Here is a 21,168-nt window from a genome sequence, read left to right as displayed (position 1 = left end):
TTAAAAATTTTTGTATCTTTTACTCTTAATCGCTTGAACTACAAACTTCTTGGAGTCTTACAAAAATACTCCTAGGAGTTGTGAATATTTTCGTGGTTACTCAGAAAAGTAAGGGGATACCATTCTTTATTTTCGATTCAATATTTGAAGGGAAAAAAAGGGATCATAGATGGGAGAGCTTTATTAACAACACGAATTATCCAATTGAAAGTGCCAAGGAATAGCTTGTTCAAATCAACACATAACAAGCTCCTCTCTTTCAACAAATCAGATACAATCAGTGTGACTGTCCACATATATGTTACAACAATCTAACAAGTTTCATGAACAAGAATCTTATTAACTTTTAACAACATTTCTAAGGTATCAAGTCAACATTCGTCGAGTGCAAATATTGGCAACAAAGAGCCCTTCACATTGAAATGTAACTCAAGACAACTGTCTTTGTGATATAGAATTACTGCGGAGACACCCTGGCAATACCCATGTACAAAGGCACCTAAAGATGCCAGAGCAACAACAAATACGAAGTGCCACTGTCATCATCACTACGGGAACAAGAAGATCGATGACAATTGCTACACCTACTCTACAACAAGAAACAACATCGACAATGACCATATAGAAAACCTGCAGTGAGTCAAGTGCGAAGCTTGGCGTTGGATTACACTCAAGCAAGAATTGTATGTAAACCCCCAGCATGCACGGGCACAATTGTTCAGTTAGAAGTATTCTACACTTCCACTTGATCATGGCTGGTACTCTTCAATATATTGTACTTGCAGAGAGGACAGGTAGCATTGATATAAAGCCACTTATCAATGCAGGAACAGTGAAAATGATGGCCACAAGGAAGTTGCCTTAGCTCCACTCCATCATCGTAAGAAGAAAGGCAGATGCAACACTCCTATAAATCACAATGATCATCACTTAGATGTGACAAGAATCTTTTGAGCAGTCCAAAAAGATTTTGTTAGTCCACTAATTAACTGGGATTTGTTATATGAATATAAAAGGAAACCAAGTACATAACAGGTCACGTAGACAACATCCTCTTTTGCAAACACAACTCAGAAAGCGAAGAAGATTAGTTATCCAAAAAAAGGGCCCACTCACCGCATCGTCCTGCGAAAGAACATGTTCAATGGGTGAATCTGTTCCACATTCAGTCATTACTCCTCCACCTTGTGTATCACCTGCAACTTTCTCATTGCCAACTTTTCTGAATTTGAATTTTGACAACTGTTCAACGTCTTCCTTGGATGCTCCATCCTGCTTCAATAACAGGTCATAGAAACACAATAGAGAGGACAAGAAAGCCATTAAAATTTAATATAAGATTCTTAAAACTACACAACAGTAAATTTACAGATCAGGTAAACTATACTTCCAACAACAAAAAATCATGCCCAACCCCTTCAAAGTTGAAACAATTAAAACAGAGTCAGCAAACTTGGATCAAACGAAAAGAATTGATAAAACATAAATAATTCTATTGTCCCCAAGTGCTTCAAGGCCAACTACTATACATCAAGTTTTCAAACTCTTGTACACCAACAGAAGGAGAAAGATATAAAACCATTTGAAAACTATTATTAGCACTCCAAAATAGCCATTGTAATAGTCATTCTACACTCTGTCCTTATTTTTTTCATTAGAGAAGAGTGCATGATGACTATTTTGGAGTGCCAATAACAGCTCTCAATCATAATGGTTGCATAGGTGCTCTGTGGAGAGACCGTGAAATGCAACTGTCTAAGATGAGTATCAAAATGTAAGATAAATATACCAGACGAAAGCAGACATTGGTTTAACTCAGTGCACATTATTTTACCACAACGGGAACTTGCTTGTTTCATTGAAATCATGAAGGCAATCAACTCAATCAACTTTCTTTCATTCAACTATACAAAACATTTGTGCCGGACTTTGCACCCCCACCCCAGATAGAGTTATTTATGCTAAATTGGAACCAATCCCATCATAGTTAAGTTTGATTAAAGAGTCCAAAATCCTGCAACCAAGGATCTTAATATGTTCATATCTCCATTCAAACTAACAAAACCCGATTAATTTTTATAATACTTAATTATTAGGTACATATTGTTTCCTTCCATAGAACAACAGAGAATGATTCAGTTTCTGGTTTCAATTTGTAACCATTTACATCATACAAATATCATACTTCTCAAACAGTATTGCATTAATTTCACATAACCTACAGAGTGGTAACGATAGAAGACACTGATAGTTATGAACATGGAACTCAACACACAGAAAAGAGGTAAGAATACACAAGAACTACCTGGTCTGCCACGGCGTATAAAAGTGCAATAATACATGGAAGACAGCAACAAACAGCGATACCAATGATACATGCCAGTGCAACACAGAAAACGACAAAAAACACGTCAAAACCCAGGAAAATTATACATAGCCTGCAGAAAAAGCCACATAGCCATAGTTAAGATTTTGTTAATGTCTTGATTTTCAAATAAATGGAAGAGAGAGAGAGAGAGAGAGAGCACAAACCAGTAAAGCTGAGGGGAGGTATGCGCTAAAGCTTGACCACCTGCTGATACCCAGTAGAACCCAATGATCCACCAGATGAATGAAAACATTGTATTTGCAGATTCCAAATGCTTTGCAACGCTGCTGAGAGATTAAAGCAAAAACATTGAGCACGTAAACGAAATAGTCCAAAATAAATCATCCAATTTCTCACACAGTACCAGCTGCAAATAAACAAGCATCCTTCCCTTTCCAGTGGAAAACCAGTTCAGTAATCAACAACAGAGTTTAATATGCATACATATAGTCAATATTACACATAACTAGGGATTTTAGAAAGTATTAATCGAATGAAAACCAAAGTCATCAGTCATCAACAAGCCTTAAAAAGCCAAGAAGAATCATAAAACTAATCCTCTGCTCTACTCTGCATGATAGATTCTGCAGATATATCCTATATCCGCAATTCATGTTAAACAACATAATGGGTTAACGTACACATAAAATCTTATTCTGCTAAAAGTTTTTTTATTTTGCTCCAAATCAAATGCCAGCATTTTAAGCAAACACTCGAGAATTGTCACAAGAAGTTCATAAATTGCGGCAACTAACAACAACCCATCAACAAACATCAAATAGAAGCATGAACATTTCAATTGCATTACATAGCAAAAAGTCATTTGTTACCTGGTACCCTCCTCATTCATATGATCAGCCAAAGACACGTACTGCGATGACAAATCCTCCTCTCTCGACCCAGAACTCAAGTTCCCAACACTCCCTACTCCTTCCTCCGTCGAATTCACCCCCAAAACCCGGCTTCTCTGTCGGCACTGCCTTCTCCGAAACTCGACACAAACACAAACCATATGAACCACGCACTGCAAAGCGTACCCCATGATCCAGAGCCTCAGGGGCATATTCGGCAATTCGTATCGGCTTAGAACCAGGACCGTTGCCGCGACGACGACGAATGCGAAGTTCCAGATGATGTCGAGAACCACCACGGGCTTCGAATACGCCCAATCGCTCTGCCTCTCCTCCAACTGCTCCGCCGCCGTCTCGCGAACCAGCATCGACGGCTCGCGCATGAGCCGACGGCTGCTGGCTTGGCGTAGAAACCGCGCGGCGTCGCGCAGGCTCTGGGGGCGCACAATTCGGTGGCGCCCCGAGTTGGACTCGTCGGACGACCCGCCCGAGTTGCTGAGCAACGGCGTCGTATCGACGATGTCGTCCACGGATCGGTTGGGTGAGGCCATTTCGGGAATTTCGTATTGGAATTTTTATTTTTCAGCGAGATTGTGGAATTGAATGCCTTAACTCGGTGAGCCCATGCAGAGATCTTCAAAACGGTGCGTATTGGCGGAACCTGTGGTCAAATGGGCGGAGGTTTTGTGGCGGTGAGAACATGGAAAAGGTTGGATAAGACAACGCCGACGATGACGATAATGTCGTTCGAATACAGACAAGGCTTTGGAATTGGAATTACTTTTTTTCTTTCTTTTCTTTTCTTAATAAATTTGATTCCTTTGACCAGGGCTAGGTAAATTGATTTGACCATACCGTACACGGTTCGTTCGGTAATTACAGTTAACAGCGGTAATATTTGTTTGCGGTTTGGGATGCGAGTGGAGTCGATTCAGTGGAAGCCAACTCGGCGGTTGAGATTTACCGCTTAAATGCTTCGCTGTACGGTGGATAAATAATTTCCAATAATTTAATTAACTTTTGAATACAATTTGCCAAAAAAACAAAATTAGCTTCTGAATACAACAATATGTGATTCGTCGTAAACTTTTTAGTGAATACAACATATAAATAACATAGTGATCGCATAAACTTGCTTACAGTGACCATGGATTTGATTCTCCCTTTTTCAATATCTTTTTGTATATAAATGAATAAATAATTAATTTTCGAAGCTTTCATTAATGAATAAATAACCAATTTGCGAAGCTTTCATTCTTTATTTTCTCTTTTCTTTTTGTTGTACATTATTAAATTTTAACCAATATTTATTAGGGATTTTACTATATAAGGACAAATAGGAGGGCACCAAGACAAAATAGTCCAACCCCATAAAAATTAGATAAATTGGTTGAGTCACTATCCAACAGTGGCATAAAGAGTTATTTCATGTCATTATCGAACATTGACTGGACCGATTTGTCCAATTCTAGAGGAACTCGACCATTTTAACATTATGTCTTGTGTGAAGGATTTTTTTTTGTTTATTTATCATTTTATGTATTTATTATTAAAGGATCTACACCCTAGCTTGCATTTGAGACAAAATCAAACTATTATAGAAAGTAAAACAAAAGCAATTTATATTTATAATAATCAAGCCTAAAAAAGTAAAATCCAATTTTATCATACAAATAAATAGCATTTTGTCAATATCATTATCATTGGTAAAAAATTCCCCGAAAAATTCTATGGGGCTTGTACTATTTTTAACCTCCATTTCTCCGAATAACCTTTAAAAAAAATTCCAAACATTTTTCTAGCACTTCCAATAAATTAAAATAAATCCAAAAACATTTTTCTAAGATTACAAAATTTTCTCGGGGCTAACAACATGGATGCGTACAACTCTAGATAGATTTACCGATGAGGCCCAAACCTAAAATTTCACTTTTAGGGCTTGAAATCGATAAGAGTTGTAATAACCAAAGCCCGCTCAATCTTTAGTTGCCATTTTCTGGCCCAGAGAAAGGCGCGACCTTTGGTCAGTCAGTTGAAGTTAAATTGGTAGCCGAAGCATTAGGGTTTTAGACTCTGGACAGGGCTCGGGGATTTTGCAGAGCAGCAGCGGCGGCGGCGGCGACATCAGAGCTTGAAGCTTCGACCACCACATAGCAGAGCAGCCATGGTTCTGAAGACCGAGCTCTGTCGTTTCAGTGGCGCCAAGATTTACCCCGGAAAGGGAATCAGATTCATCCGCTCTGATTCTCAGGTCTTCCTCTTCGCCAACTCCAAATGCAAGAGGTACTTCCACAACCGCCTCAAGCCCTCCAAGCTCACCTGGACCGCCATGTACCGTAAGCAGCACAAGAAGGTACCTACACAAAACACACATTCACGAAACGATGCGTTTCGTTTCGAATCGATTGAATATTCTAAGCTCTTGTGTGTGTTTGTGATTTCAGGACATTGCTGCTGAGGCTGTGAAGAAGAAGCGACGCTCAAACAAAAAGCCTTATTCGAGGTCCATTGTTGGTGCCACATTGGAAGTTATTCAGAAGCGAAGGACCGAGAAGCCCGAGGTCCGCGACGCCGCCCGTGAGGCCGCTCTCCGGTAATGCTCTGCTGTTTATTTGATCAACAGTGATAAAATCTATATTGAGTTATTTGATCAACAATGATAAAATGTAGATTGGGTTGTTTGATCAACTTGATAACATCAAATTTGGGGTATTTGATCAACGTGATAAAATCAATTTTGGGTATTTGATCAACTTCACGAACTCAACTTTGTGTTATTTGATAAACTCAATTTTGTATTGTATAAAATCAATGATGGATGTGTGTTTATGCGTGTTTGTCAGTGAAATCAAGGAGAGGATTAAGAAGACTAAGGATGAGAAGAAGGCAAAGAAGGCTGAATTGGTGTCCAAGTCAAAGGGTCAGTCCAAGGGCAATGTGCCCAAGGCTGCTGCCCCAAAAGCCCCTAAGCTTGGAGGTGGTGGTGGAAAGCGATAAGTTTTCTTCTTCCCCCCATCCTCAATATTTATTCTCCTTACCATTTTGCCTAGACGATCGACATTTTTTGTTTCGATTTGATGTATGGATTAATTGGCATTGTTGGCCACTCCAATTTTGGATATTGTTGCATTAGTGAAAGTTTATCGTTTATATTTTAATGCCCTTGAGTTCAGAAAAAAGATATCTTTTATTCACAGCTGATAAACTTGTTTTGTCAACCTGGAAAAGTTGAGTCGTTTTAGACATTCGTTTTGGTAATTTGTATGTACAAACCCTCTGAGTATGACTTGATAATGGACTTGTCTGGTGGGTTTGGATTTTATGGTGGGATGTTTTGTTTTTTTTGGTCAAGGATGGTGGGATGTTTGGTAGTCTAAAAACATGGATTAGACCCAAGGTTGGGATTAAGTTGGATTGGACACCAAGCATGACCATTGACCAATAGGTGAAATGAGTTATGTTTCTCTCGAAATTTGGGCAATACAAATCCAAGGTTTTGTACAGAGAGCTGGTATTTTTCACCTGATTATTTTGCTAAATATTGTTTATTTCGTATGAGATGGAAGCAAATCAGTTTAAGGTCCCGTATTTTTAATTGAAATCAAGTGCGCTTTCAAGACTTTGAAGCACTTCTAGGATTTTCTGAACTTGTCGTAAAGTCGCTTTTAGTCTTTCGACAAGCAGTCTCAAATAAGGTTTCATCCAGATTGTACGCATAAACTTATGCTTGTAACTTCGGATGCCACAATCGACTTCTAGTTTAAAGTTCATAGATCGGTGAAGACCGATAATCTCATGTATTTGTTTGTCACATTACTAAAGAGATACAAAGTTTCCTGCAATAAAGGTGCGTGTCTTACGTGTGTATGAGTAATTGATGTAGTCCTGTATATTAGATGCAAAAAAATTTATACTAGATTTAGTGACTTATCCAATCTAATCTTAAGAACCAAACGAGGCTGAGTGTTATACAAAGCGGTTTCTTTAATTGACCCCGTATCTCTGCGTCACATGAACAAGGATCCTGTTGCTTAATGACACTCAAATCTTGTTGCTCGTGTGATCAAGTTTCAGAAAATGTTAAACTATTACTTAGCATGAACAAATTAAAATATGCCCCCCAAAACTGTAGAGAAATAGTTACACACTTGTCATTCTGGACTTGTACCAGTAGAGAGGAGGAGAGTATGTGAGAGAACGTCAAAGGAAATTTTAGAGCATTTAAAAGCCCTCATATGAGCTGTTTGTTTTTCTTCGTGCTTTTATTTTATTGCGCAAGCTGTAAATACTTGGTGGGAGGGCAAATAGTATTTGATTATTTGATATCAGCAAGCAACGGCTATATCTTGCAGTATCAGCAAAAGGGGGCAAAACACAAATGCAATAAAGGTCAACCCTTTGGCAGAAATACTAATAGTGGTTTGGTTTGGTTTGCTTAGTTGCACACAGAAAGTTAAAAACTTTTTTCCGTTTGAAGTTTTTGTGGAAACCAAGTTTGCTAAACATAATCGTTCTCGTGAGTGAGTGATTTAGCTCTTTCTTCTAGTTGTTTACGCGGGTATAGAGGATTGTCAATGTAATGAAAGTCATTTTGTTGGTTAAACAGAGCCAACAACCTTAGCTTAGGTGAAAAGCAAACTTAAGGTTTAAATTTCCATGGAAGCAAAAGGCTAGCAGCTTGAAATAGGCCAATAGGGTCATCTTCAAAAATCTCATGTTTGGCTCATGGAAGAACCATTCTTATTCTGTAAAATACTAATTAAATCAATTAAGCATGCAGTCTTTTGATACTCCTCCTCCATTAAGTATTTTAAATTATTTAATTAAATACATCATTATAATAACTTGCCAAGCTGAACAAACACACAAGAATGGCATGCACAGATGGCAAAAGAAAAAAAACAGCGACAAAAAAGGAGAGCATGTAGCTTCTAAGCAACTGTCTCTACCTTCAACTCTTTGAAGCCCAACAACCAGAATGTCACACCATGCTGTGTGTTGCCAGCTTTTGTCTTGTTTGTGTCAAAAGGGATCATACATACGCGTAAGCTTTGCTCATGCATTGTCCACCACCTCAACCTAAACTTCGTGCCTACTTCTCACCAAATTACCCAAATAGTTCAAACCACGTAATTTTAGACGTAAACACAAAATCGACGCTAAAAAACTTAATAAAAAATACAAATCTAAATAAATCAAGATTGATTCATTTTAGATTTTTCGGTTTTTATTTTTATCTTTTATTTATATAACTCGGCACCGAATAAAATGGAAAACTCAATTTTTGTTACTTGGGTTGGGTGTATTGATTAAAGATGTGAATCCATTTGTTGAAGTTATGTTTAGTGCTGGCTTATTTTGATTTTATAATCGCATTCTGTGGGGCAGGTAGGTTGGTTGTTCTTACTTCACTTTGATGGTATGTTGTTGTCATGTTGACTAAGTTCTCCAAACAACGAAAGAAAGAGGAAGCAAACGTTTATGCATGCAGTGTCATTTGGCCTTGAAATTGTGAACCTTTCATTTTAATATATACCAGAATGAGTCTTTGTTCAATATTTTCATATCACGTAATGTATAAAAGTAAAAGACAACAACCGAACAATTGTATTTTGTATAGTTGACTTTTATTACAATATAAATACAACACAATACTCAAGCCGATGTGGATTAAGACAGTTATTCAAAACATTGTATTTATCTATTTATATTCGAATTCAATTTCTTTCCCTGTAAATAAGAGTAATTTAAAATAATTTGAATTATATACCGTACATATGAAAATTGAGAACATAATCTCTAGGATTACAAAGATTTCCTTGGCACAAGCAATTAGAAGCATGCGTTTTTACTTTATAGCCACTTTATCTACATTCGAGCAGTTTTTTCAAAAGTGAAAACCATAAAAAAAACCAAAAGCTTTGGATTTTGCAAAGAGTGTTGGAACCAAAGAATATATTATCAGTTTCCAAATTGAGGAAGGATTCTAGTGTACCCAAAGCTAAGTTCTGGTGGGTGTTGTCTTGGAATATATGTTATTCGTGGCACAGCAAATCAGACTTATGTGAAAAATTCTTAGGTTAATACGATTACGTGACTAGATCACTCGTATTTAAGTCTAATTTGGCTTTATGGGTATATGACAGGTGGATGCAAAACTCAGGTTTTGTTAAATCATGCTTAGAAAGTCCCACCAATTTGTGGCCTTTATAGAGAATCATGAAGAAGCTTATGCTTTATTACCTTTTAAGAAAGATTAGTCAAATCAAATTTGCAGAACCAAATGATGAAATTTAGAGCTACAATACAATCAAGTAAAAGGTTAATTAAAAAAGAAGGTCATCATCCCAAATTGTATATGAAATTTTCCTTTTAAATCATTTTGTCTGTTGTAATTTTACTTTAATGGTAAAATCCATTCGAGGTATTATTCGGATATATTTATTTGAGTAATGCAACACTTACTATATTTTTATCTTATATTTCTATATAATATGATGTGGCATGTCTATTCATATGCCACATCAATTAAATTAAATGAAGTGAATTTTTTAATAAATAAAAAAGTTTTATTAATAATTTTTTTTAAGTGTTAAGTTATATATATAAAGTAAGAAATAAAGAATGATGAAACATTTAAAATATTAAAAATATCATTGTAGATCATAAAAATAAAAAAATATTAAATAATTTTAATTAATGTTGTTGTCTAATTCATTTGTCACATCAGCTGATATAAAAGTAGCATTATTTTATTTATTTTGGAGAAGTGCTGAGTCATTGTCATGTGTCCTCCCAAACCATTGTGCGATCTTGATGTGCTGCATTTCTACTTCTGAAGCCACGTGGAGGCATGATCCTTTCACTCGTGTTTTTGGGACTTAATATTTTGATGGTGGCATGATAATGAGAAATTAATTTAAAAAAATATTAAGGGGAATATTACTAATCTTCTTTCAAACTCTTTTTTTTGAACATTCTCATTTTTTCTCATGACATGTGTCATTTTCTCTACACTTAAAACAATAATATTAATGTATTAGACAATATATCTTTTATTCCCAAATTTACCCTTATTAAAAAATAAACAATTAAATTTAAAAAATAAACATTAAAAGTTCAATTTGAAAATAAAAACTATGTATACTTCCCTAAAAAACTTTTTTTAAAAATACAGATAAATATTTTTTAAAATTAATGAACATTCTAATTGATTAAAAGATAAAAAGAAACAGAAAAAAAATTGAAAACCCAAACCCATTACAGCATCTCTCTCTCTCTCTCTCTCTCGCTCTCTCTCTCTCTCTGAGACTCCCCATCCTTACCCAATCATCACCATTCCTTTCCCATCCAAAACCCACCGTGCACTGTGCTTCTCACTCTCCTCCTTCAATCCATACCCCTCTCCCTCTCTCTCTCAGAGTCCCCATCCTTACCCAATCATCACCATTCCTTTCCAATCCAAAACCCACCGTGCACTGTACTTCTCACTCTCCTCTTTCAATCCATACCCCAAAACCCATTCTTCCTTCCCTCACAAAAAAAAAGTAGCAAACAGAAATTTTTTTATTATAAAAAGAAAAATTGACGTTAATTTTGTGGAAGATTTTAAAATTCTCTTTTAATTTTTTAACAAGGTGGAAATAAAAGTTAATTTGTCCAATGCATTTAACAAGGGTAATTTTGGGAAACAAAACATACATTGTCTAATGTATTAATGACATTGTTTTAAGTGGAAAGAAAGTGACACATGTCATATGTCATGAAGAGAAGAGAGAAGGTCCAAAAGAAAAGGTTGCTAGAATTCCTCAAATATTAAAATGACAAATTTGTTATACTCTTTGGCTGCTGGCTTTTTTTGCCCTTCACAAGTTTGGAATTGAAAAATTAATCTGAATTTGATTATTTTAATTTTAGGTTAATTGTACTAGGCTGAATTGCATTAACAAATTAAAGAATGGCTCGATTGTGTAATTAAAAAGGAAGTTAAAGCGTTGAATTAATTTATCTTGCTCGATATGGCCGGCTTAAAAAAACACAAATAATATTAATTTTTCTTTTTTAATTATTCAACAAAACGAACTGGAAAAAAAAAAAAAAAAAACCTCAACAACACTACATAAAACAAACCACATCACAAGAAATTGCAAACATAAATGTCTAATAAAAAAATAAAAAAACAGTAGCCGATCATAACTTCCACATAGAAGTATAGAACTGGTCCATGTGCCCTAACTCTCTTCTTTTTTCTGTTGAAAAATGCTCTCTGGTTTTTTTTTTAAAGCATAAGGATTTAAGCAGGGATAACGATGTAATTTCACAAAAACCAAATGTGAATGTGATTCGGAAACTGCTAAACGTTATTAATTAAGGAATATTAACAGCACCGCGTAATATAAATATATAAAATGACAGACAAGCCAAGTCAGCACAAAGCACTCTCTATCCTACATACAAGAAATAGAGAGAGAGAGAGAGAGAGAGAGAGAGAAATACAAAACACTCTCTCCTCCTAAACATTATTCACATTACTTGTTCGACTGTTAAATCTACAACCTTCTTTGCCCACCCAACTCTTCTGCTTCCAAGTCTCTCATATTTTCTTTTGCTTCATCCAAAAACACGTCTTCTACTCGCTTCCAAGTCACTTCTCAATCCCTCTTCCCATTTTTTTTCTTCCACAATATAAACACCAACCCAAAAAACATTGGCCTTTCTCATTGTACAGAGAAAAAGTTTGAGACTTGAGAGACAAACAGAGAGAGAAAAAGAAAATCAAACCATGGCTGATCTAGAACGAGCAGGAACAGAAAAACCCAGAGCCAACAGCAGTTACAACCCAAACCAGTACTATGTGGGAACTCAGGAGCATCAATGGACATCCTGGTTGATTCCTATGTTTGTGGTGGCCAATATTATTGTCTTCATTGTGGCTATGTTTGTCAACAACTGTCCAAGGAACAATACTGGTAGTGATGGCAAGTGTGTAGCCAAGTTTCTTGGTCGGCTTTCATTTCAGCCTCTCCGGGAGAACCCTCTATTTGGCCCATCTTCTTCCACGTGAGTTCTCTGACTTACCCATCTCTCAATTTAGAGATTTTTCTCGGTTTTTGGATTTGGGTTTGAGAAATTTGATTGCTTTGTAATTGTAAAGTTTATGATTTTGGGGCAAATACGGTTTGCTTATTTGGTTGTGTGCAATTTGAGAATTTACTGTTTTTCCAATGCTGTATGATTATACTTCAATATCTCGTTTTGATATTTTTTCCTTTTCAGTTTTTGATTGGGCATGCTCTCTTGAGTTTAGGCTGATAGAATTGTTTGAAGTGCATGATTTTCTTCTGATTCTTCCTGTGTTGTTTATTCTTTTTGGGTTTTTAAACTTCCAATCCTAATTCATAATGCTAGGTTGGTCTGAGATTCTAACTCATTGATATCCTAAGTGTGAGTTTTTTTCTAATTGCATTTGTGGGACTAGTTTTTTTTTTTTTCTTACCCTTTTCAATTTGTGTTATTCTGCTTGGAAGTTTTGTTATTCTGTCGAATCCTGGAAATTAAAAAGCCATAGTTCAAAGACTGGATTGTTTTTTCGCTTCTTTATTTTTTAAGTTTCCTTTATTTTTGCTTATTATACTTGGATGAAAGTGGTTTCCAGGTGTGTCTGGATGGGAAAATAATATCTCTTTCCTTTTCGCTTTTTGGTTTTTATTATCTGAGAAATATTTCCTGCTTTTGCAGATTGGAAAAATTGGGAGCTCTGAAGTGGTCCAAGGTTGTACATGGGCATCAAGGATGGAGACTTGTCACTTGTATGTGGTTGCATGCCGGTGTCATTCATTTGCTTGCAAACATGCTGAGCTTGATCTTTATCGGCATACGCCTAGAACAGCAATTTGGGTTTGGTATGCCATTTTTCTTACCATGCCTTGAATTGAGGTTTTAAGTAAAATGAGGTCAATTTTAGGACTTCCATGATTATGCATATTAAAAGGGGAGCCTTTTGTTCTTTACATTTAGAAGAGTGCGGATATGGGAACATTCTTAATTTTCTATATTCAACTCTTTTGAATTTATTCTAAATTATGTATGAGGCCTTTTTTATTTATAGTCTCCAGCATCACTTTACTGTGCTGGACGCATTTGTGCATTCAAATTGAATTAAAGGCAATTCAAATAATTGTTTTGTTTCCTGATGATAACCGTGTAGATATTTTAAGCCTTGTTCAATTTCATTATTAGTGTTTTTTCTTTTGACATATTTTTATGATGGTTTTGTTGCATTCTAACATCAGTTCTGGATTGAATGATTTGGCAGTGCGCGTGGGAATAATCTACCTGTTGTCAGGACTTGGTGGGAGCATATTATCAGCCCTTTTTATTCAGAGCAATATTTCTGTTGGTGCTTCTGGCGCTCTGTTTGGACTTCTGGGAGCTATGTTATCGGAGCTTCTCACTAACTGGAGTATATACACCAACAAGGTTTGCTACCGATTTTCCAATTTTATAAAGTGAAGTTGATATTCTTTAAATGGATTTGATGTTTGCATTTGTGTCATGATTTCGTATTAAGATCGGAATGTTTTACTGTCATTAACTCTTGCTTTTCTCTTGCCCTTCCAGGCTGCAGCTCTGTTGACGCTTATAGTCATTATCGCCATTAACTTAGCAGTTGGAATTCTTCCTCATGTTGACAACTTCGCCCACATCGGAGGATTCTTGGCTGGGTTTCTCCTTGGTTTCATTTTGCTCCTTCGTCCTCAGTTTGGATGGATGGAGAGTCGGAATCTTCCAGCTGACACTCGTGTCAAATCTAAGCACAAGCCTTATCAATATATTCTTTTGTTGGTTGCCTCTGCCTTACTGATTGCTGGGTAAGCTTGTTGCTGGAATTCTAATTTATTATTTGAATTTTGCATGATTTAGTATCCATTACATTTTAATCTGGTTCAAATCGGAGACCATCACCGTAGTGTCAGTCTTTTTTTCATCCCTTTTCGTTTCTACTGTCATGGATGAGTTTAAGTATACACATTAGCACATATGAAACTGTTTCAAGATGAGTAATTTTCAATTTTCTTGTTAAATGCAGATTAACTACTGGATTGGTGTTGCTGTTCAAAGGAGAGAACTTAAACAAGCACTGCAGCTGGTGCCATTACCTAAGCTGTGTGCCAACCTCAAGATGGAAATGTGGGAACTGAGAGATGGCCCTCCTCTTTTTTACAAACTTCCATACCTTGACTTGTTCATCTTGTCTCTGATTCTTTTCTTCTTTTATATAATATGTTTCGTTGGGAACCCTCGCTGATGTACATGCATAGAACACATGATATATTCTAGTTTGCTTGGTACATGGAGATATGTAGTAATATGTATATTTGGTACAGAGGATGTCTTTCCGTTATATACATGAGATGTTATTTTTTTCTTTCAAAATGGATATTTTCCTCCTTGTTCTGTTGGACTTGTGTTGCCGTTCTGAGCAGCTTTTGGCCAAACTTTTATCACCATAAGTTAAGGCTGCTGCCCATTCAGTATGGGGAAGACTTGCAAAAACCAACTATGTTTACCGACTTATACACAATAGGAGACTTCCATTTGACATTCTATTATGTGGGTGCTATGCTACGCCAAAGTCGAGCTACTTTAATTGTTATTTGATAAGATTTACAAAGTCAAGCTACTTATGATTGTTACTTGATAAGGTTTACTGACAAGGTTTACAACAGTATTAGCATGCGTAATGCTATCACAAGCGCTGATCAATGTCTGTGATAGGTGATATTTTAAACTACTCTAATCTATGTGAAGTTGAACTCAATGTAAAGGGACAGACTTCGATTTCGTCAACTGGTCTAAATCACATGTGTTACTCTTATTATGTTTGTTTCCAGTTTAACTGTAACTTATCATGCCCACATGTACCCTGCACTTGAGGTCTTAGGTTCGATTCACTTATCTTTCAATATCGCTTGTGTAATTAAAAAATATGTGTGTGCAGAAGCTTTGAAAAGTGGCCCAATTGGCATATGATCTAATGACCCATCTGCAGACCCAAAATCATTTGGTCCTAGTGCAATGCAAGGTTGATTCAATTCAACCCATTTTCCAGTCCCTAATTCTAAAGTTGACATGCAGGCAGTACAGCTGGCTGGAATTTTGCACATTGAAGTTTTCTTCCTTGGAGATGAAAGACTTCGCATTTGTATATAGAAAAAAGAACAGAAATCCATTGAACACAGACAAGTGCCTTACTATTATTTTAGATACACATTTGCATGCGTACGCGTTCGTTCAGACATACTTGTAAATGACGTTTCATGTTTTGTTAATTCTATAGGTGATGTTCGTAGGTGATGTTCTTTAGCCAATTTCTCTTTCCTCTTTTTTAATTTTCCTCTCTCACTCTTGTATGGCCAGATTTCTTTATCTATGTGATATTCCGAAGGGGGAAAAATGAATGAAAAGTCAACAGATTCAATGACTTTAACAATAACCAGAGTTTTTCCTCAATGAGAGCACAAAGGTCAAATGCCATACCACTTAATATTTCTATATATTTTTCATTCTTAAAAGTTTCATGCAATACACTTACTTCACCTTCTGCCAACTTAATTTTACAACTGACACAGAAAGTAATGGCATTTTCCGGAAGCAGCCTTTGATTCAGACCCACAAATGTACGCCCCTACGCTAATAGAATTCTTAACATTACAGGGACAATGAAGTAGTTTAGTACATCAGTTAGCCAGATTAGATTCAAAATTACAGTGGAGGGGGTTGAAACCCCAAAAGGGCACCCCATTAGTATCTGTAACCCACAGGCATCCCAAGCTTGTCCAACCGACCAGATCCCGGGTAGGCTTTGCTTGCAAAGTTTGCGTGCAAGGCGGACGCCCTTTGAGCACTTGATTTCGATTCGCCAAAGCCATGAATGGAGTACCTCTTTGCAGAGCCAGATCTTTCATACTGAGGCCTCTGCTTTGGAGCACTAAGAGACCTTAACTTCGCCTTTGAAGATTCCGTGCATGCCATGTAGCTCGGGTAATCTGAGTAGCCACTTAGGTAACTTTTCGAGCCATCGCTCCTTGTGGGAGTGAAGGGACTTCTCTTTGAATTACCGCCCCTTGATGAAGTGGAATAAAACTGAGGACTACTGTTGGCAGTGCAGAAAGAGTCTTCCTCAACCTCTCGAGAGAATTTCAATGGAGTTAAAGATTGGACCTCGCAAGAAGATGGACTTGGAAGTGTTTGATGGCTTGTAGAGTCTTTTGAAGTGGTAAAGCTATGGCTGTATTGGTCTGAAGCCAGAGCAAGATGAGTAGAGTGGAAAAGGTTTCTCCGTTTAGTTGCGATGTATGGTTTCCCAGTATCGATTTCAAGGACCCTGTCATTCTTTTCATCATCTGTAGTGCCATATGATCTGGAGATATTCCGCTGCAGGAAGTAGTAGGCATGAGGATTGCATATAAGTAGAAAGCATGACAATGCAGATAAAATACAAGATCTGAGCATACCCTGAGTGTTGAAAATTGCTCGAGTTTTGTACTCCTGGATCGGATGGGATGTTCAAATTTTTCAGGGGTTGCTGGACCCTGCATGTAGAAGAAATTTTTCTTGTTTAAAGAGTAAACAAACATTTGGTGAATGCAGATGATATATTTAGGTCATCACTGATTCATAAAACACACAAATCAATTACAGATGGTCAATTAGAACTCAGATGATAATGGCTAATTAATGGCTAATTAGCAGATAGTCAATCACAACTCAGTTAATCATATCAATAACTAACTTTATTTTTCTGATGAGGAGGCAAAACTTGTGAATGAGAAAAGGCTCAACATCTGTGTAGTAGTAAGCTTTTTAACCATCAACGTTTCCCCTCTAACATGTTATCTGTCTACAAGTTTGATATGGACATTAACTGTTATATATCTATTATCCTAGTTGTCAACCTGCCATTCTCATTTATTTGACAGCAAAAGTAGCGTCCACTGTCCATATGAACCTAAAAAAGTTTGGAAGTTTCTTATAATATATAATTACACATCAATGCATCATGGAGCTCTTTAAATTTTCTACCAAACAACCCTCCTTCACAACATTATATGTGTCTGTACTGAAAAGTACATGCATGAATAGAAAAGCCTACTAAGTTGTTCTGAAAAATAATGGTCCCCACAACTCGAAGTTCAAATCTATTTGAAAAAAACTCATATTGGAGGGAAAGGAAAATTTTCCTTACAGGTTGGTGAAATTGAGAAGACTTGGTCCTTGAATGTGAGAGCTCAGAAATTTGGGACCGCCCTGTTCGAGCTCTCGCCTGAGCACGCAAGATTGCTTGCAGCCGCTGCAATCGCGCAGCATTGTTCTTCCTCGCAATATGACCTCTTACCAGTGCCTGAAGTCTCACCAATCCCTTTAATGCTCGCAATGCTCTCCTTGCCTTCAAAATATCCATTTGACAAAGTAACTTAACTTATGAAAAACTAATTAAAACGCATTCGAGATAATACTAAAACTCCACCCAAGTAATAACACAAAATGTCAACTACAACAAAACCAGGATACACCATATCAGTACCAACCAAATGATTGAATAGCCTAAACTTAAATGACATTTTAAATTATGGCGCTGAGGAGCAGGTGCGCGGACCTACACAGAAATTCGAATGGAACAAGAGCCTAAATGAAATTATTTTTAGGCCAGTACCAAATGAATCTATAACTCTGACATGAAAAATAAGAAAACAGGAACGTTTCACTACCAGCCCCTGCAAAAAGGCATCCCATTGTTTGACTGTACTGTGCTGTCTACATTTTAATTCAGCATTAAAGCACCCAACCTACACACCCCCTCCTCTCTTCCTAAGAAAGTCAATTAGAAAATTCTTTTTAAGGAACCCACCAAAACTTTAAGTGTGCAGGACCCAACAGTCAGAAACGTCAACACGCATGGAGTTGAAACTTTTGGCCATCTACATCCACTCCTCTAAAATGCATCAATTACAAAGGGACTGTTAATTAAACAACTTGGTTTCTTTTAGAAAGCCCCACATGACTCCATCGTATTAAATTAGTCAAGTCTTCGCCTTTTGGTTTCTACTATGAGGAAACATCAAACACTGTTGGAATTAAAGAACCCTAACAAAAAGGGCAAAAGAACTAAGAAACCCAATTGAAATTAAGTCCCTTACCTTCCAATTAAACAAGTGTTAGGTGAGAGGTAAGGTGAGGAAATTAAAGAATGCCAAAACCACAGTAAGAATACCAAGACATTGACAATTTGACATTTAAAAAAATGTCATTGGACAAACCAAACCAACTTACTCTAGAAAAGCAAAGAGAAAAGTTTCTGCCCCACCCATTCTGTGAAAACGGCAACACAACCAAAATGGAAGGCCTCTGAAAATTAAATGACCATGTGCTGTAAGAAAAACCCTTGAGAGGTCCAGTGGTCCACACGGGTTTTTCTTGGAAGAAGGTGGTATAGTACGCATCCCTGTGTATTTTAGCGGGTTTATCTATTTCACATCCTCGAAAAATGTTGACGGGTCTCTTTCAGTGTTTGACAGAGAGATGACCCAGAAACGGCAGTGCAAAAGAAGCTGCACGTAATGCCGTTTTAAAGAAAACGACATGGAATGTACAGCTCTCAAAGTAGCCCAACTGGGTATGAGATGAATTCTACAAAGACTAAAACGACGCCGTATGGGACCTTCAGTTACAGAACGTGCAGCAGTTTTCACTGTGTAGTGGTAGAATGGAAGAAGGAACACTAGTTTCTAAGCACGAAGCCTAACGGGAAAGAAGGGACACGTGTCAGCTTCCCGACCCAATGCTAATCCAGTAACTTAATCAGAAATTAACGGTCAATTAAGAAAACTTGTACAAAAAAAAAATTAATAATAATAATAATTCAGCGGTGATACGAACCAAACAGCCTCGGAAAGCAGCTTGAATCTTCAGAGCGGCCCATTCTTCTTCGCGGACCCCAATTAGGGCCGTGCTAACGTGCGCCGCGGGGTTGCTGGGGCACCGTCCGCTGCTCGTCAGGCGGACCACGGCGGCGGCAGCTTGCGCGGCGGCGACTGCGGCTTCGGCCACGGCGGCGGTCGCGGCTGCGACTGCGATGGCGTGTTTGTTGGGATCGACCACGGCGTCGTTTGAGGAGTCGGAAGGAAGCGGCGGGGTGTCGTTTTGATGGCGGTGGTGGTTTTTTTCTCTGTAGGACTTGACGAAGCTCCAGCGGCGTTTGTCTTTGGTGGGTGGTTTTGGGGAGGAGGTGGAGGTTTGGTGGGTCGGGTCGGGCTTTTTGAGGCCCAGGATGGAGCGGAACCATTTGGAGGCTTTGCCCATTTTTTGGGTTGTTCGGAGAAGTGTCTCAGAGGCTAAGGGTGATGTGATGGGAGTGGTTTGAGGAAGTGGGTTTGGTTATGGAGTTGCATTTGCAGTTGCAGAAGAGAGAGAGAGAGAGAGAGAGAGAGAGAGAGAGGGAGAGAGTGAGAGATAAAAGGTTGGGACTTGGGAGCAAAGAAAGAAAGAAAAAGAGGGAATTTATTTATATGGCGGAGATTGTCAAAGGAGGGGACATTGATGGGGAGTTGATTAAACACATGCTAGTAGGGAAGTGAAACTCCATGCTCTGCATGGCGCGTTTGGTTCATTACATTGGTCGTCGTTTGCTCTCTTTTTTGTTGTTGGATTTTTCTAGTTTTTTGGAAATTACAAATTGGAATAAGAACAAAAAGATTGGAATAAATTGGGATCACTGATGCCGTTTTGGTTTTTAGTGTTTATTTTAAAAAGAACAAGATAAATAAAAGATATAAAAAGACTAATCATCTAGCTTTGTGTTTTCTCTTGTTCATAACTTTTGTCACATGCACATGCAGTCGCGTGATGAACATCCTATTTTTAGTTGTGATGTATTGAATTGTTCTTACAAACTAGAACCTATACATATGCATAAAACTATGGATTGCCAAGACAAAGAAATGATCTAGATTTGTCTAATTATGTGTTTAAAATAGTAAAGAAAATTCTAGGGAAGAAAAAATAAAGAAGAGGATCTTGCTTCACAAGGACAAGAGTGAGAAAATATGAGAAGTTCTTGACAACTTCTTGTCACGAGTTAATGTTAAAGCTAATTCTACGTTATACTGAAGAAAAAAAAAAAAAAACTTTTCTTATTCGTAGCACTATGGTAATTGTGCACATATTATCCTCATTTTCAGTTGATTTTCTAATTTATTTTTGTTTTCTTTTTTACAATAGGAAAAAAAGAAAAGAATATGTTTCCTGTCTTTGTTATGATAAATTAATCGGCATTAGATTCCTATCTACCTAAGTCAAATTTGTGACTTACTTCAACTTAGTGGTAACTACTACCAACTACCACCAGATAAAAATGAATTTGTTCTACATTTATCTTCCTTGTTCTAACTAACTCATGATTCTTTTGGATCCACAATTATATATCTTTTTGATTATTCTGAATTTGCAATATCAGTTGGAATGTCTATGTCAAAGTTTCTTCAATTTGTGTGATCGTTAGTAGATGTGTACCAGATTGTCTTAATTTTGATGTTAGACCGATTTTTTTTTTTTTATTGTAATGGTCCTTTGTGACTATTGACTTTTTTTTTTTTGGGTTGAATTATGAATGCAATCCTAAAATTTCTCAACAACAAAAAAAGTATATGACATCTCAACTATATAACTTACTAATAATATTATAATACGTTGATTGATAACATCATATGACGATATGACGGTCACACTCAATAATTTCTCTAAATGACATGCATCATCATTAAGCACATTACCTCAATTTTCATTAAGCATTAAACACATTTAGAGGTAGGTAACAAATGGCACGAGTTTAGACTATAAGAGGGACTTAAGCAAATGAGAGTATTTGGATGACACAAGATTTTGGTGTTT

The 21,168-nt window shown here is 37.0% G+C and overlaps 4 protein-coding genes across 7 annotated transcripts; 2 read left to right on the top strand and 2 right to left on the bottom strand.

Annotated features, from left to right (window-relative positions):
• On the bottom strand, positions 162-4,144 carry LOC18776222 (E3 ubiquitin-protein ligase At1g12760). Of its 4 annotated transcripts, none has more exons than XM_020564237.1 (5): positions 3,199-4,144; positions 2,533-2,652; positions 2,306-2,438; positions 1,117-1,275; positions 162-907 (listed from the first exon to the last, which is right to left on the bottom strand). In XM_020564237.1, exons 1-5 carry the CDS (start codon positions 3,768-3,770, stop codon positions 734-736), a joined length of 1,158 nt encoding a protein of 385 aa, XP_020419826.1. In that variant the 5' UTR covers positions 3,771-4,144; the 3' UTR covers positions 162-733. The 4 variants fall into 4 exon arrangements, with proteins under 4 accessions (XP_020419826.1, XP_007209235.1, XP_020419827.1 ...); XM_007209173.2 differs by having other exon boundaries at positions 2,533-2,655; positions 3,199-4,143; XM_020564238.1 differs by having other exon boundaries at positions 1,117-1,272; positions 3,199-4,141.
• LOC109949378 (60S ribosomal protein L24-like) lies at positions 5,169-6,424 on the top strand. The gene is made up of 3 exons (XM_020564928.1): positions 5,169-5,572; positions 5,664-5,812; positions 6,063-6,424. The coding sequence occupies exons 1-3, from the start codon at positions 5,384-5,386 to the stop codon at positions 6,214-6,216; spliced, it is 492 nt and encodes a 163-aa protein (XP_020420517.1). The 5' UTR covers positions 5,169-5,383; the 3' UTR covers positions 6,217-6,424.
• Positions 11,651-14,680, top strand: LOC18777322 (RHOMBOID-like protein 2). Its single transcript, XM_007209296.2, has 5 exons — positions 11,651-12,279; positions 12,958-13,121; positions 13,535-13,698; positions 13,840-14,090; positions 14,309-14,680. The coding sequence occupies exons 1-5, from the start codon at positions 12,002-12,004 to the stop codon at positions 14,418-14,420; spliced, it is 969 nt and encodes a 322-aa protein (XP_007209358.1). The 5' UTR covers positions 11,651-12,001; the 3' UTR covers positions 14,421-14,680.
• LOC18777293 (protein IQ-DOMAIN 14) lies at positions 15,743-19,961 on the bottom strand. Its single transcript, XM_007210444.2, has 4 exons — positions 19,159-19,961; positions 17,468-17,668; positions 16,737-16,814; positions 15,743-16,656 (listed from the first exon to the last, which is right to left on the bottom strand). Exons 1-4 carry the CDS (start codon positions 19,579-19,581, stop codon positions 16,024-16,026), a joined length of 1,335 nt encoding a protein of 444 aa, XP_007210506.1. The 5' UTR covers positions 19,582-19,961; the 3' UTR covers positions 15,743-16,023.

Source organism: Prunus persica, chromosome G5 (genome assembly GCF_000346465.2).
Source record: "Prunus persica cultivar Lovell chromosome G5, Prunus_persica_NCBIv2, whole genome shotgun sequence".
Lineage (NCBI taxonomy): Eukaryota > Viridiplantae > Streptophyta > Magnoliopsida > Rosales > Rosaceae > Prunus > Prunus persica.
Note: the sequence above shows the minus strand (reverse complement) of the source record. Positions and strands in the feature narration are given on the sequence as shown.

What these genes read in the sequence shown, in the direction of transcription:
- LOC18776222 (XM_007209173.2), bottom strand. Translation starts at nt 3,770, where the DNA reads ATGGCCTCACCCAACCGATCCGTGGACGACATCGTCGATACGACGCCG. An exon ending in TATACGCCGTGGCAGACCAG is followed by an intron (nt 1,276 to 2,305) that starts GTAGTTCTTGTG and finishes CTGTTATTGAAG; the next exon opens with CAGGATGGAGCATCCAAGGA. An exon ending in TTCTTTCGCAGGACGATGCG is followed by an intron (nt 908 to 1,116) that starts GTGAGTGGGCCC and finishes TGTGATTTATAG; the next exon opens with GAGTGTTGCATCTGCCTTTC.
- LOC109949378 (XM_020564928.1), top strand. Translation starts at nt 5,384, where the DNA reads ATGGTTCTGAAGACCGAGCTCTGTCGTTTCAGTGGCGCCAAGATTTAC. An exon ending in ACCGTAAGCAGCACAAGAAG is followed by an intron (nt 5,573 to 5,663) that starts GTACCTACACAA and finishes TTGTGATTTCAG; the next exon opens with GACATTGCTGCTGAGGCTGT. An exon ending in GCCCGTGAGGCCGCTCTCCG is followed by an intron (nt 5,813 to 6,062) that starts GTAATGCTCTGC and finishes CGTGTTTGTCAG; the next exon opens with TGAAATCAAGGAGAGGATTA.
- LOC18777322 (XM_007209296.2), top strand. Translation starts at nt 12,002, where the DNA reads ATGGCTGATCTAGAACGAGCAGGAACAGAAAAACCCAGAGCCAACAGC. An exon ending in TTTGGCCCATCTTCTTCCAC is followed by an intron (nt 12,280 to 12,957) that starts GTGAGTTCTCTG and finishes CTGCTTTTGCAG; the next exon opens with ATTGGAAAAATTGGGAGCTC. An exon ending in GGAGTATATACACCAACAAG is followed by an intron (nt 13,699 to 13,839) that starts GTTTGCTACCGA and finishes TTGCCCTTCCAG; the next exon opens with GCTGCAGCTCTGTTGACGCT.
- LOC18777293 (XM_007210444.2), bottom strand. Translation starts at nt 19,581, where the DNA reads ATGGGCAAAGCCTCCAAATGGTTCCGCTCCATCCTGGGCCTCAAAAAG. An exon ending in CTGCTTTCCGAGGCTGTTTG is followed by an intron (nt 17,669 to 19,158) that starts GTTCGTATCACC and finishes GATATTTTGAAG; the next exon opens with GCAAGGAGAGCATTGCGAGC. An exon ending in AGCAATTTTCAACACTCAGG is followed by an intron (nt 16,657 to 16,736) that starts GTATGCTCAGAT and finishes TACTTCCTGCAG; the next exon opens with CGGAATATCTCCAGATCATA.